This window comes from Pinus tabuliformis, chromosome 5_1, assembly GCF_031772625.1.
Source record: "Pinus tabuliformis cultivar Carrire ecotype Pingquan chromosome 5_1, CPIR1, whole genome shotgun sequence".
Classification (NCBI taxonomy): Eukaryota; Viridiplantae; Streptophyta; class Pinopsida; order Pinales; family Pinaceae; genus Pinus; species Pinus tabuliformis.
Window position 1 is genome coordinate 804,674,162 of NC_142305.1, and position 15,395 is coordinate 804,689,556.

Below are 15,395 nucleotides of genomic sequence, written 5' to 3' on the forward strand. Positions count from 1 at the left end.
TGTCGTAAAATGGAGGATTTTTTTGTTCCTTGGATTCTAATACAAAAACCTCTCTCATTTTTGTAACAGAGGTTATGGTTTGGGATATTCAGATGAATCTTTACAGGCATGTTTTCCCGGATTTTCCTGATTTTAGCCATTGTTTTTAAATGCGTTTCCGAGTAGGTGGAAATGAATTTTGAAAAATGAAAAGCGGTTTTTGTTTCCAACATCAGCATTTAGAAAAACCTCTCTCAGTTTTCTAATAGCTATTATGGTTTGGGAGAAACGAAGGTATTACAGGACCCTATTTTTCAGAATTTCAGGAGGAGAAAGCTCAAAGACAGTTAGTGACTTGGAGGCCACCTCATCAAATATGATTTTCAATCAAATTCGAATTGGTCTTCTTTATAAACATAAATCCTTGAGGATAGTACCAGAACTCTTTAATAGTTTTAGTTACCTTTATTTGTGTTCTACTTTTGTAATACAATTTTTAGATATTTGTAATAGCTCTTGATATTTTTATCAAGATATTTTGTGAGGAAATTGTATAAATACTTCATCAATTGAAGTAATATGTGGTGGGATTTTGATGCCAAGTCTCTTCACTTTGTAATAGCTTATATTATAGGATTTCTAATGAAAGCCTGCTCGCTCTAGTTATTACAAAATTTTGTGTTTCTCGTATGTCTTTCTAGTGTTTTCATAACTTGTTTCTACATATGTTCAAAGCAATTGTAGAAAGGTCTAGGTAAGGTAGATTAAGTCTTAATCTTTCTGAAATTCCCTGCAAAATCATAACCTTTAGAAAGAGATCAGCTTATTGAACTGTTTTTCCAAGATAACTCCTCTTTGGTTGGTTTTTTCTTTATGTTTTCTGATAGCCATTAAAAGAGATTATCTTATTAGACTATTTGTCTGAAATAGCTGCTCTTGGAATCAGTTTCAATTTGGCCTTCTTTTACCTTTGAATATGTTTTTGTTGGGCTATAGAAATCTTCTACACGCATCTAAATTCCCTAGTCATTAAGTAGTCAATCTGACTGCTCAATTATTAGGAACCCCTTTACATTCTTCTACCATAATTCTTGAAAAATCTAAGTCATTCTATCAGGTTGGAAGCTGACACGTCCTGAAGAGACCCTGTGAGAGAGGCCTTTAATCATGGATAGGGATTGTCATTGATCACCAACCACCCCCAAGTAAAACCATAAATCTGGCCATTGTGCTTCAAACACTGTTGTTCAATGATAGGTGAACAACGTTAAACAAATCCTCATAACACCTGAGGGAGCCCCCTCTAGTTCAAGGGCCAGCTTGAACCTAAAGGCTGGTCGATTTGGTTTCCTGGCGTAGTTTTTATAGCCAAGGACTGCCTACGAGAAACAGGTTCAACAAGCACCAAGGTATTGCGGGCCTTTTGAGATCCTCGAGAGGATTGGACGAGTGGCCTATCAACTTGCACTGCCTCGAACAATGAAAGTACATGATGTTTTCCATATTTCATTGCTTAAGAGATACATAAAGGATGTTGATCATGTTATTTATTGGTCTATATTGCAAGTGGAGCAAGAAGGAGAGTTCCAACCAGAGCCTCAATGCATATTGCAGCGAAAGCATCTCATGCTCAGGAACATAGCCATAGAGAAAGTTAAAGTGCAGTGGAAGCACTTTGGGCCTGAAGAAGCTACATGGGAGATGGTGGATCAGATGCAGGCCATGTATCCTTCATTGTTTGCTGGTTGAGGCAAAGAAGTTTTGGTTTGATGTTTGGTATATGTTTGGCATATGTTTTGTTGATGTTTTGGTATATGTATATATATGGATGTAAATATCACCATGAGCTAAGTTATAAAGCTCCAATAAGTGGTATGGTTGTTATCTTTTCATGTTGTCATAATGTTTTGCTTTTGAGCAGGTATTTCATTGTAAATACTGCAACAAGCTAAGCTATAAAGCTCCATGGGAAATATGTTTGCTTTTTAGCAATTTTGCTAAGGTCTTGGTGTGGTTTAAGACCAAGGATGGTGTTTCCCAAGGGGGAGGGTTTTGTAACAACCCTGATGAAAATTTCATGTAATAAAAGTTAATAAAGGAAAAAATAAGACCACGGGTAAGGGACACGTATTCCAAGCTGAATGTTGGACAAATATATCCTAGTGGGAATCACTGGATGTGTTTATGGCTAAAGGAAATTGGCAAAGGCAAAGGCAAAGGCATAAAAAGGAAAAAAATGAATTTTTGGCACATTTATTTATGAAAATAAAGGAAATTAGGAGAAACGTAAGGTGAAAGGTCACATGTTGCATGTGAGGGGGGAAATGAAGGAAAATAATCGAAAATGAAGAAAATAGAGGCCTCATTAATAAAACCTCTTATGAGGATCGGTTGGTAACTTTTATTAGTTCAAGTTTGGAGCTCTCTCATTATTCTCTCTCTCTCACTCTTGGACACATAGAGCTTTCTTGGAGCACTCTAGCTTTGGAGCAAATATGGAAAAGCAAGCAAAGGGGAAGGAAGGAAAGAAAGGATTAAGGAAGGAAGATCAGGATCAAGCATCTTCAGCAGGAATACTTGTGGGTAACATATTGCATGTGTGATTTCCTCGGTGGTTTCGACATGCATGGCTTTGCATGTTGGTGTATGGTTCTCTTGTTGTGGATGCATGGTTTTTCTGGGTTATGAAAGTGGGTTTTAGCCTAGCCTTGCCCTTTCTGGATGTCATGGTGTGTTGGGATTTTTATCTCAATTTTGAGCTTTGGAATTTGTCAGATGGATTTCAGAATCCAGGGAGGAGGTGGTCTCAAGGTTCATTCCCAAAGGCATAGGAATCCCTTGACTGGTTTTGGTGGGATACATGGTAAAGCCTAAGGGAGGAGTCTCAATTTAGGGCCTAGTGATCCAGTGTTTATTGCGGTAAAGATTGAGAGGCTAGTGTCTCGGTTTATGGCCTAGTGAGGGTGGAGGTGGTTTAATCTCTAGATTCCCTTGGTTGTTTTTGGATTGGTTTATCCATGAGATCCCACATTCATGCTTGGAATAGGGCATGGGGGTGACTAGTTGAAAGAAAGATTTAGTTCAGCCATGTCTGCGTTCAGGTGGTACATGGAAGTCTTGAACTTGGTCGGATGTGCCTATGGTTAATAAAAGCTAAGTTATCTTGCTTTTGTACTTGTTTATATGTAAATTTAATGGTTGTTATCTCACTGTTATTTCCATGGTTTTATGTTGGTTATAAGCATGGTTAATTGACTGGTTCATGTCATGGTTACTTCATGTATTTACTTGTAATGGTTAAAATGATGGATGAAAGACCTAATTGATGTCATAACAGTTCAAGGGAGAAGGTGGTGATCCTTCTTGTCATGTTTCATAAGATTTTTCAGTCATTTACGTTTTGTCTTATATCCTAGACATTTAGATTGCATTGATTCCAAGTGTTTGACAGAATGTCAGTCCCGGTTGGGGATGGTTAGGCCTAGCCTTGAAGTTGATTTTTGGTTTATTAGTCTTTTCATCATGTGTTTAATGGATTCTAGAAGTTACAACAAATTATGGGCAATGGCCAGAATTCTAGGCTAGAAAAGTGTCTTAAATTTCGCAGATGTTGGCACAGGTCTGCTGGGAAAATTCCATAGATGCAGGCATGTAGGCTTGTGGGAGCATCCATAGGTCCCTAGATGTTGGCATGCCCATAACATGAGAGCATCCAGAGGTCAAGAGGTCTAAAAACTTAATGGGACCCAAAGGCAGGATGCTTGAGTGACTAGGTTGCTTCCTAGGAGTGTTGTTGTTGATGTGGAAGGTATGGTTGACGCGTTTCCATCGATTCCATTTCCTTAAGGTCACCAAGGAGGTTGAATCCTATCATAGTAGCCTCTCATCACATGTTTGTCCTGGTTGGCTGGTTACTTTGGTAGATGTGGGAGGAGGGTAGTTATGACATGGACCTATCTGATGAAATCAAAAGATAAATTTTTCATAATGTTCCAAGAATTCAAAGCTAAAGTGGATAACTAGACAAGGAAGAGAATCATGATCCTAATATCATATAATGGAGGAGAATACACCTCCAAGGAACTCATTTCCTTCTGTAAGGAAGCTAGGAGTAAGAGGGAATTGATAATTTCCTATAATCCTGAACAAAATGGAGTAGCTGAAACAAAGAACATATCTATTGAAGAGTCCATGAAGGCGATGATACGTCATCAAGATGTACCAATGTTCTTGGTGGGAAAAGCTCACAAGATAGTCATCTACATCGTGAATAGAAGTCCCCGTAGGATTTTCAATGATAGGACTCCCAAAGAAGCATTCATAGTGAATCATCAAAAGCCTATAGGATCTATGTTCTAGGGCAACGACATGTGGAAGTAAGCAAAGGGTTTACTTTTGATGAAGATGTAACTTGTTGGAAATATAGAGAAGAGCACTCAGACACTGAAGATGAAGAGAATAAGAATATGGCTCCTGAAGAAGAGCTTAGAGGTCCTCCCTCATCCTCCAGTCATCCTATGGTTGTTCCCGAAAATAAAAAAGACCGGCTGGCTAAAATCTACTTTGCAAGATGCAAAAGGACATGTGGTTCCACAATGCACCTTTAGGGAATCTAAGAGACCTAAGAGATTTTCTAGTTATGTAGCTTTAATTACTAATATGATTTACTATGAACCTTCCAAATTTGAGGAAGCAACTACTTCACAAGTGTGGAAGGATGAAATGATGGAAGAATACTAATCTATTATGAAGAACGATGTTTGGGAAATTGTTCAAAGACCTGAAGGAAAGTTTATGGTAACCTCAAAGTGGATTTACAAGATCAAGCATGTAGCAGATGGGAGAATTGACAAATAAAAAACAAGATACGTGACTAGAGGATTCTCCTAGAAAGAGGGAGAATACTATGATGAAGTATTTGCACCAGTTTCTAGATTAAAGAAGGCCTTGTATGGACTCAAACAAGCTTTGAGAGCTTGGTATTCTAGAATTGATGGATATCTGACAAGAGTTGGTTTCTCTAAAAGTGTTATTGATCCAAATCTTTATGTCAAGGTTGTAAAAGGTGAGTCGATGATACTGCTACCATATGTTGATGATTTTTTCTTGACTGGTGTAGAGCATCTTATTGCTCAGTTTAAAAGGGAGTTTGCCTTTGAATTTTACATGAAGGATCTTGGCTTCATGCATTACTATTTGGGGCTGGAAGTCTCGCAGAGCCCTAGTGAAATCCCTCTTGGATGAGGAAAATATGTCATCAAGATCCTTTAGAAGTTTGGCATAATGGAATGCAAATCTATGGAAACTCCTATGGTGACGAACTTGAGAAAGTTAAGAGATTCTAAGTCTGACCTAGTGGATCCATCCATGTACTAGAAGTTGATTGGATCATTGATGTATTTGGTAAATACCAAGCTAGATATTTTCTTTGTGGTAAACACCTTGAGCCAGTTCTAGATGGAACCGAGACATGAGCATTGGATTGCAGCAAATCATATATTGAGATATTTACATGGTATTGTTGACTATTGTTTGAGATATGCTTAAAATGGTGAGATACAATTGTCGGGATATACAAACTTTGGTTGGGTAGGGAGTGTGGATGACAAGAAGAGTACGTTTGGTGTATGTTTCAGTTTGGGTTTTGTTATGATATCCCAGATGAGCAGGAAGTAGACTTCTGTCCCCCTCAACACTGAAAATGCAGAGTATATGGTAGCTTGTTTGGCATGTTGCGAGGGAGTATGGCTTTAAAAGCTACTCTCTAGATTGTTCGACCAAATGTTGGAACTGACTATGTTGTTGTGTGATAATCAAATTTGTCTAAAGTTGATAGACAATCCATTGTTTCATGATAAGATAAAGCATATTGATATCAAGTACCACTACATCCATGATATGGTATAGAAGGGAGCGGTGAGGCTCTAGTATATCTCCACTGATGTAGACAACTGACATTCTCACAAAGCCTCTATCTCGGTCTAAGTTTGTATACTTCAGAGACGGGCTTGGACTATTAGAGAACTCTTCTATCAGTGAGAGGGAGCATTGATGTGACATCAATAGGGGCATGGCTCAGACTATTGGTAACAGTAGGAGCTTGGCCTAGACTATTGATGGGTGGACAGCAGTAGTATGGTTTGGATTGTCGGTGACAACGGGAGCATGACCCAGACTATTGGTGAGATAGCATGAGGGACGAACATTCTTGAAAGGAATGGACTCTAAGGCCCAGACACTTGTGGAGTGGGTGCCTCTTCAGCGTCATGGCCTAGAGAGAGGACTTTGGATTTGGGGCATGGATTTCCCTAGGGTTTGACCATGGGGGATGGCAACCTCAACTAGTCAGAGTACCATGAGGTGAGGTGCCCACCGAATCATGGTGACTAATTGAGTAAATATCATCAGTTATGAGAGTTAACCTGGGTTGTGGTACATATTGATGATGTTGTTGATGTAGGTCAAGGATATTGACCTCGATAAAGATGTTATCGATGAGATTTACCTTTTTTTGGAAAGGTCATGTATAAAGAAAACATCTAGATAGTCATTATGAATACCTCCCTATTTGAGGGGGTCATGAAGAATGTAGCTATGGCCATTCTTCATAATCCTTGATGTATTTATAATACTACGTAAAAACATGAAAGAAAGTTAAATTTTAAATTAGAAGAAAGGAAATTAAAAGAAAGGAGACAAAAAAAACTACCTAGAATTAAAATCCTTGAAGATAACTCATACTCATGTAAATAACATATTTACTATCAGTTATTACCCACCATAATTTAAGTAAATATTTGCATAAAAGACGAAATAGAAACAAGATGTAAATAAATATACTTACCATGAGATACTTCCCACCATTGTTTATGTGATTTTCAACACTTTAACAAATATGAGTAAAAATGTAAATGTGATGTGCAAACTTACTAGAATTTAATTTACAAAGAGACGTGATTTAATTTAAGAGACATGTCTCTTGGGTATCTTGGTTATAAAATACACTTGAACTTTTTCATTTTATATACACACTTATCACTCAAGGATCTCGCCCTCACACACATTGTGATATCTACTTTATTTTCATGGTTATTAGTTGAATTTCTAAGTGTGATTGTTTGATGAAGATAAAAGAACTATAATATATATTCACAAGTAATTACAATAATTCAGAAATAAATTGCTTGTATCAATTGTACTGAAAAATCAACAATATTAATCTAGAGAAAGCATCAATCAACTATTCTCATGGACCTTTCTTTATGAAAATATTGATCTAGAGGAAGGATCCAGAGGATATAACTATTAATCTGTAGGAGATGGCATTCAACCATTCCTTAGGATCCCTCTCAAACAAAACACTACTATAGAGGAAGGATTAATAAACCCTTCCTTGGACTGCTCAAATAAGAATACTAAGCTAGAGCAAGGGTCAACTGAACTTTCCCTATGATCTCCATCAATGATAATATTAAGCTAAAGCAACAATTAGTCAACCTAAGTCCCAATATCTCACTTGATGAGAATATTATGCTTGAGGGATAGCTAATCAAGCTATTTTTAACCCCTCAAAAAGAATATTAATCTAGATGATAGGTCCATTGAAACTTCCTTATGATCCCACTTGACAAGAATACTATTCTTGAGGAAGGGACAACCACCCCTTAAAGAGAATATTAATCTAGAGAATGGCTCAACCGACCTTTCCTTGGGATCCAACTTAATGAGAATATTGTGCTTAAGGGAGGGTCAACCGAACCTTCCTAGGGTTCCCACTTGAGAAAATATTATTGTTAAGGAAGAGTCAGCTATCCTTTCCATGAGCTCTCCTTAAGAAGAAAACTATGCTCAATGAAGGGTTGGTTGACCCTTCCATGGTCTTCCACACCATAAGAACATTGCATTAAAGAAAGGATCAAATAACCCTTGCCTAGGACCCCACACAATGAGAATATTATGCTTGAAAAAGGGCCAAACAACTCTTTCTAAGGATCTTCCTCAACAAAAATACTTTGTTGGAGGAAGGGTCGACCAACCCTTCCTTGTACTCCCCCTAAACAAGAATTTTATATGAGAGGAAGGTTCACACCTAGGACCACCCTTAATGATATTATTATGCTTGAGAAATGGTTAGTCAACACTTTTTAATGCTCCTCTTCAACAAGAATATTTTGCTCATTGAAGGCTTGACCAACCCTTCCTTGGGTTCACCCTAAACAAGAATTATATATTGCAGGAAGGGACACCAAACCCTTCCCCCATGCTAACCCTCAACAACAATATTGTGCTAAAGGGAGTTAGCTAACCCTTTTTGTCTATTGTTGTCAATAGGAATATTATACAAGAGCAAAGATCAATCAACCCTACCTTGTGTGGTGCCCCCTCTTTCCCTCGCCCTTATTTTAGAGGAAGGGTTTTTCAATCCTTCCCCTAAATACCACTCAACAGGAATGTTATGCTTGAGGGATTAGCTAACCCTTTTTGGGGATCCCACTTCACATGAATATTATGCTTGAGGAAAGGTCAACTAACCCTTCCATATGCTCCCCCTCAACAAGGATACTATGCTAGAGAAAGTGCCAATCAACCATTGAGTATGATACTCAATTGCAATACTATTCATGAGGAAGGGTCAAAGAATACTATGCTCAAGGAAGGGTTCTTTTGAACCTTGCCTAAGCTCCCCTCAACAATAATACTATGCTTAAGGAAATATTGATCAACCCTTCCCCAAGCTGCCCCTCAATGAGAAATCTATGTTGGAAGAAGGTTTAGTCAACCCTTCCTTGGGCTCACCCTCAACAAGATTACTATGTTAAAGAAATGGTGACCAACCCTTCCCCTAGACCCCTTTTTGATGAGAACACTGATATGAAGGAAGGTTTGACCGATCATTCCCCAAGATTACCCTCAACAGAAATATGGTTTTGGAGGAAGGGTTGACCAACCATATCCTAACCTTATATTGACAATAAAACTAATCTAGAGGAAGGGTCAATCGACCCTTTCCTGGTCACACCCTTGATAAGAAAATTAATTTATCAACTATATAAATTAATTTTCATAGTCAATCAACCCTTTCTTGGTCACGCCCTTAATAAGAAAATTAATTTATATAGTTGATAAATTAATTTTCTTATCAAGGGTGTGACCAGGAAAGGGTTAATTGACCCTTCCTCTAGATTGGTATATTGTCAATATAATACTATGCTCAAGGAAATATTGATCAACCGTTCCCCAAGCTCCCCCTCAATGAGAAATCTATGTTGGAAGAAGGTTTAGTCAACCCTTCCTTGGGCTCACCCTCAATTGGATTACTATGTTAAGGGAAGGGTCGACTAAACCTTCTTCCAACATAGATTTCTCATTGAGGGGGAGCTTGGGGAAGGGTTATTCAATCTTTCCTTAAGCATAGTAGTATATTGACAATAATACTAATCTAGAGGAAAGGTCAATCGACCCTTTCCTCGTCACACCCTTGATAAGAAAATTAATTTATCCTAGATCTTGGTCGAGGAGAATAAAATCTCATGGATAATAAAATATTTTTTGATATAGGTTTCTCTAAATGTTATGAACCATCATCCACAAAGAAAATTGAGGGTCAATGGAACAAACCAATAAGAAACCTAATGTGCCTCAAATAAACAAACCAAAAAAACCATAATACTCTTTAAATCTTAATGCACCTTAAATGAACAAACCAACAAGCCCTAATGTTCAAAGACTCATGAGCGTTTTGAGAGCATTTACTATATTTTATATATGTTGGTTTCATTATAAATGGGTGGCTTATTTAGGTAGGCTGGATTAAACTATATAGGTTTATATGTTAGGTTTGGTAAGTTAGATTAGGTTAATCTTACAAACTAAAAGGTTAACTAGGTTAGTGAGGTGCATTACTTGGATTTTAATATTTCATTTTTTCCTTTTGAATTTAAACGCTATATTTTCTTTTTAAATATTATCTTTTCCATAATTACAGAATTATGTTTTTCCCATCTATATGGAAATGTTGTCTTTCAACATTTACATGAGAAGTAGACCACACATAAGTTATATATGGATACAATCCGACTAGAATTTGGATTATGGCATTAAAAGAAACAAAAGTATTTATATTGAAATTAACATCGTAATAAATACCAATTTTTATATCTCAAATGTAGTAGTGATAATATGTCATCTTTGTTTGTACTTGGGGGGAATCAATCCCATAGTAGGCCATGGCACAAAATTAAACAACAAAGAAGTTCCATATTGCATATTGGAAGAGTATGCCAAAGTGAGGTATAACATAGAACCTCTCTACTTGCATTACACTAAAGAAGTTCCACATTGCATATTGGAAGAGTGTGCCCAAGTGAGGTATAACATAAAATCTCTCTACTTGCAGAATACTAAAACGTTTTTAATTGAATCACCATTTTCAAATTTTTGTTAAACATAATCACGTTGACGAGTCAAAAATAGAATTCCAAAGCAAATGGACCATCATATGGATTTCTATGATTCATATTTGGATGAAAATAGACAATGATATCATCATTGTGTAGATTACCTTCCGGATACATCGCATTAGGTTTCTTGTTGATCGATGTTTCGAACCAGCAATGGTGGTTCATCTTCAAGATATGAAAGATTATTGAAAGACTGATGTTATTTTTCAATTTAATATATAGATGTATGAGATGCATTGCCGACAGATATTAGGATTTATCAAATGACTCTATTTTTTTTTAATTGGATTATTCTATTATGTTTTGTTATTTTAATTTTATTTAGGATATTAAGGGTTAAAATTATTATTTTAGTTATATTTATTTTAATTATTTGTTGTAATTATTTATTAAGGTTAGTACATATTGCCCTATTCTAATTGTTTTAATTATATTTATTTTAGTTATTTATTAAAGCTAATGCATATTCCCTTATTCTATTTGTTTTGATTACGATTTAATTATTCTTGTTATGTTTGTTATTTTAATTATTGAATTATTATTTTGTTAGGGTCATAGTTGTATTAATAATATCTTCTTATTTATGTTTTGTTGTAATTGTTTTTACTTTGTATTTTATTAATTATAATCATGTTTATTTTAATTATATGTTGTGATTATTTATTAAGGCTAATACATATTACCCTAGGTTGTGGAATTATTATATTTAAGATATTTTAAATTGTTGTTTATTTCTTATCATTATATTTTAGTATGGTCATAGTTTATTTTAATATAATGGATTAAATCATAGCAATGAAGTCATCCAACAACAAAACAAAACAATATAAGATTAGTGGTAACCTTGTTTGAACTTAGTTACAAGGATTCCAATGAGAAAAGATACATAGATACATGTTGATACAATTCTAGTGCATTCATATTTGAATAGCAAGAATATTTACAATCCCGTGCAATTCTTTTTTCACCTAAAATTCTTTTTTCACCCAAAATAATTTGAACATATAGATGAAGATATATCTATTAAAGCATGCCTTGAAAACTTCAATTTTGCTTAAACCATATTTTTCCTGTAGAGAGAATGGGTTAACATTCTATTTTATCATATCAAATCGGTTATTGCCTCTAACATGAAAAAATTGAAAAGATTTGCACACACATTCATTGAGATGGCAATGAATGTGCCAATGTCCCTTTCTTGCTCCTACACCATTGTCACTGTTCTTGGTCTTTCTATAACGTCCGTCATCTATTTGATACAAAAGTCAAATTAATATAGCATAGGAACTTTTATTGGTACCCAGAAACTAATTCAGTGACATCTTGCAAGAAATTTGCAACTGCATCAAATGAGTATGTCAATAGGTACATTGAAATTGATTTTTTGGGAGGATGCATTGGAAGTTAATTGTACCACGTCTGTTAATGCACCATATTCTGCTAGTTACATATAATAGAACGACTTGAGAAGACCCAAGTTTACTATAGCACTAAATGTTGTATCCGTGGCAGATTATTGTGTTTTCTTATTTATCACCACCTCTGCTCCAATAAAATTAGTTCTCCAGCCAAATTGAACAAATTTCATGTTTTATTTTTCTTAAATAAAAAAAAATAAACAACAAACAAAATATTGAAGAATAATATTATTTTTCTTAAAGACATAATTTTTGTTTGATGAAAAACAAGCTAAATAAATCCATTAGGGCATGAACTAATGTCACCTAAAGCAAGAACTACTGTCACCTACCTATGATAAGAACCAATAAAATAACATTTATTTATAGAAAAAGAAAAATGAATTTTGAGAGTTATTGTCAATAGATCTCTCCACGTTTTATATGTAATTTCCTTTCTAATCATCCATCTAAAAATCAACATAGAGCATTCCTATTTCTTTAAATTGGAAAGTGTCGTTCAAGGGAACACGCATCATTCAAATAGAGCATTCCTATTTCTTTAAATTGGAAAGTGTCATTCAAGGGAACACGCATCATTCAATTAGCAGGGAATCTTTTATCTATGATAATTATTGAATGCTTTGTGGTCCAGTGTACAAACCCTGAATTTCTATATTAAAAAAAATGAGAAATATATCTTATAGAATTTCTTTGGCTAAACTATTGTTCTCTGAGAGGAGTATTTATGCCATCACTCTGAGAGGAGTATTTATGCCATCAAAGTCACCCAAGACTTGCACAGAGCCTCATCTGCACCCACTTGAGGATTTTGGACCTGGGTCTCCACATTAAACCAAGGCCAAATACCTTCCTGCTTGCTTCTAGACTACACTCCCATGGAAATTTATAGTATTCTTGTAAAACAAACAACTCATATATAAGAATACCGTGAGATTTGTAGGTCTTTCATGGCTGAAACTGCATTATATTATGGAGATATATCTCGAGGCAAGCTTGCTTCTTGAAGAAACTTTGCATCTTCCTTCCCAATCATATATATATATATGTGTGTGTGTATGGTGTTTTTGTTTCTTTAAATTCAAAAAATGCCATTTAAGGGAACCCACAACCAGGTAACTTTCTATTAATGATAAAATTTCCATACTTTGTGATCCTGTGTATAAAGCTTAAATTTCTATCATTCTTGTAAAACAAACAACTCATAAAAATAAGGAACCCATATTCCATTCAATTACCAGGTGACCTTTTATTAATGATAACCTTTACATGCTTTTTGATCTAGAATATAAACCTTAACTTCTATCATTCTTGTAGAATAAACAACTCATACAAGAATACAGTGAAGATAAATGACTTTCATACATGAAATTGTATTACATTATGGAGGTAAATTCTGAAACAAGCTTGCTTCTTGAAGAAACTTCACGATATTATTTTCCTCCCAATTTTTTAACCATATTGGTTTGTCTTTGTCGTCACCACCCAATTCTATGACCTTGGAAGAGCACCCACAGGCCCCTTTCACAACTGAGAGCAGAATTGAGTTCGTCTTTCCTAGGAGTTTTGAATTGTTTGGCAATGCAATAAGCCCTTGCGTACCTAAAACCCAACAAAACCAAAAGAAAGAAACACATACACAGTTTAATACTTGAAACATGTCTGGACTGGCACCACGAGAAGGAAAAATAAAATCAAAATATTTGATTGCGGTGATTAAAATAGAGCACATATTAACTACATATGAATATTGTAATTAAAATTTCTGCTCAGCCACAAAATTGCATCACTGTCACATACGACAAAACCAATCATGTTTCTGAAAGTTTAGATTTTTTAGTCTCAATGATTACGTTTCAGAATAACGTTATCATTTTACATGTATTGTTACCAACCAAAAGGTAACCCAATAGGAGAACTTTTCTCCTATCTTGTACGGTCAGTCAGCCAACAACCCTATATATTATTGCTCAGTTATGATGATATGTAATATTCCAATTGCAAAAACTTAGAGATTTCTCGGAATTTAACTCAACAATTACTTCAGATAAAATTTCCATTCATTAAACAGAAGATTTCCATGTAAAATATAACAAATAGAGTGCATGCAAAGTAAAAATAATCTCAGATTTCACTGTATCAGATAAAATTTCCATTCATTAAACAGAAGATTTCCATGTAAAATATAACAAATAGAGTGCATGCAAAGTAAAAATAATGTCAGATTTCACTGTATTAGGAAACTGAGGTTTACATGCTGATACACAAAATCGCTGAGATGGAAAACTCGCCTCAAGACTCTGCTCCAATGTTGCACTGCCCTCAAAACTGAACTGAAATGTCACTGCTAAGCGCTCTTGTAAATTTTGGATGAATTCGTTGAGGGAAGATGGGTACTTGCCCAATCTCACTAAATCACCCGAGGGTTTCCATCCTGAGGCTACAAATGAAGTAGAGAAGCAGGGTCTCAAACCTCTCATATAAGAAGAAGATCAAATCCAAGATGTCCTCTAATGGCCCCCTCCTCTTTTATAGATCTAATGGACCCCTCTAGAGGCTCCTATTTTATTATTATTTTAATCATTCAGCACATTTCCCTCTTTTTAATTCAATTAAAATATCCTTTTAATGTGGGAAAATGGTAAATTTCCCATCATGCCTCCTCAAGCCACTGAAAATCCCCACGAACCATCCCATCTTGTATATCTTCTCATTTTGGTTCCAACGAGCTATTACACTAAGGTGTTCTATCAAGTATTCCTCTCGGAATTCCACCTTAAGCATAACTAATTGAGTTAGGCACAATAATAACCTCATTTTACGGGAATTATCAAAATGAAATGGGATGAGAAGCACATTGTGCGGAATCAATTCTGATGAGGAATATGGTAAGTGAACTCCTCCAAACTCCATAAAACATCTCCAAAAGCCCTTGGGCCCATTGATGAAGTAAACCTGCACCTGTGACATGTCTGCCTCCAACCTTGAAAGTCCATCCTAACCATGCCATAAGGAACACTAGAAAAAGGAACATCACAAATCCTCCCGCTCCAAGATTGCTTGCCCTTAAGAAATCCAAACCCGTGGACCAGTCTGGTGACCCAATGCAACTGAGACCCAATCCCCGGATCCCATACAAACCACTGGGTGATGCTATGCCTCTATGTCCACCCACCATGAATGGACCCCTTAATCGCCGGATCCCAGACCAATCTCTGATTGAAACTGTCATCAATAAATCCTCCTAGATCCCAATGCCACCAAGAACAAGCATCAATGCTCTATGGCTCATGTTGTGTGATAGCTTCGGCTATGAATGTTGCTCCATCAATCATGTACCAACTCATTACCTCTCTCCAGTCCAACCCTTGGCATAAGCCAAGGTCAGTCCCACTATGTAGATGCAGGCCTAAAATGCTGGAAAGTTGTTGGCCTACCTCCCACTGCCAACTGGAGCATGTAGTACTCCTCATGTCTAAGGGTCCCTGCTGCATTATGCTCCCGACTGAGAATATCGTGCCACCAATAGGATACCAAC

At 36.0% G+C, this 15,395-nt stretch overlaps 1 protein-coding gene across 5 annotated transcripts in view; it reads right to left on the reverse strand.

The window, feature by feature from the left end:
• Positions 1 to 13,081: 13,081 nt before the first annotated feature.
• The window catches only part of LOC149167379 (uncharacterized), a 332,408-nt gene continuing 330,094 nt past the window's right edge, over positions 13,082 to 15,395 (reverse strand). For 4 of the 5 annotated variants that reach the window (XM_089432961.1, XM_089432962.1, XM_089432960.1 and 1 more), the window contains one exon: positions 13,082 to 13,459. In XM_089432961.1, coding sequence (XP_089289087.1) covers positions 13,239 to 13,459 — 221 coding nt within the window. In that variant the 3' untranslated portion in view covers positions 13,082 to 13,238. The remainder of the gene's footprint in view (positions 13,460 to 15,395) is intronic. The other variant, XM_089432963.1, reaches the window with a different exon arrangement.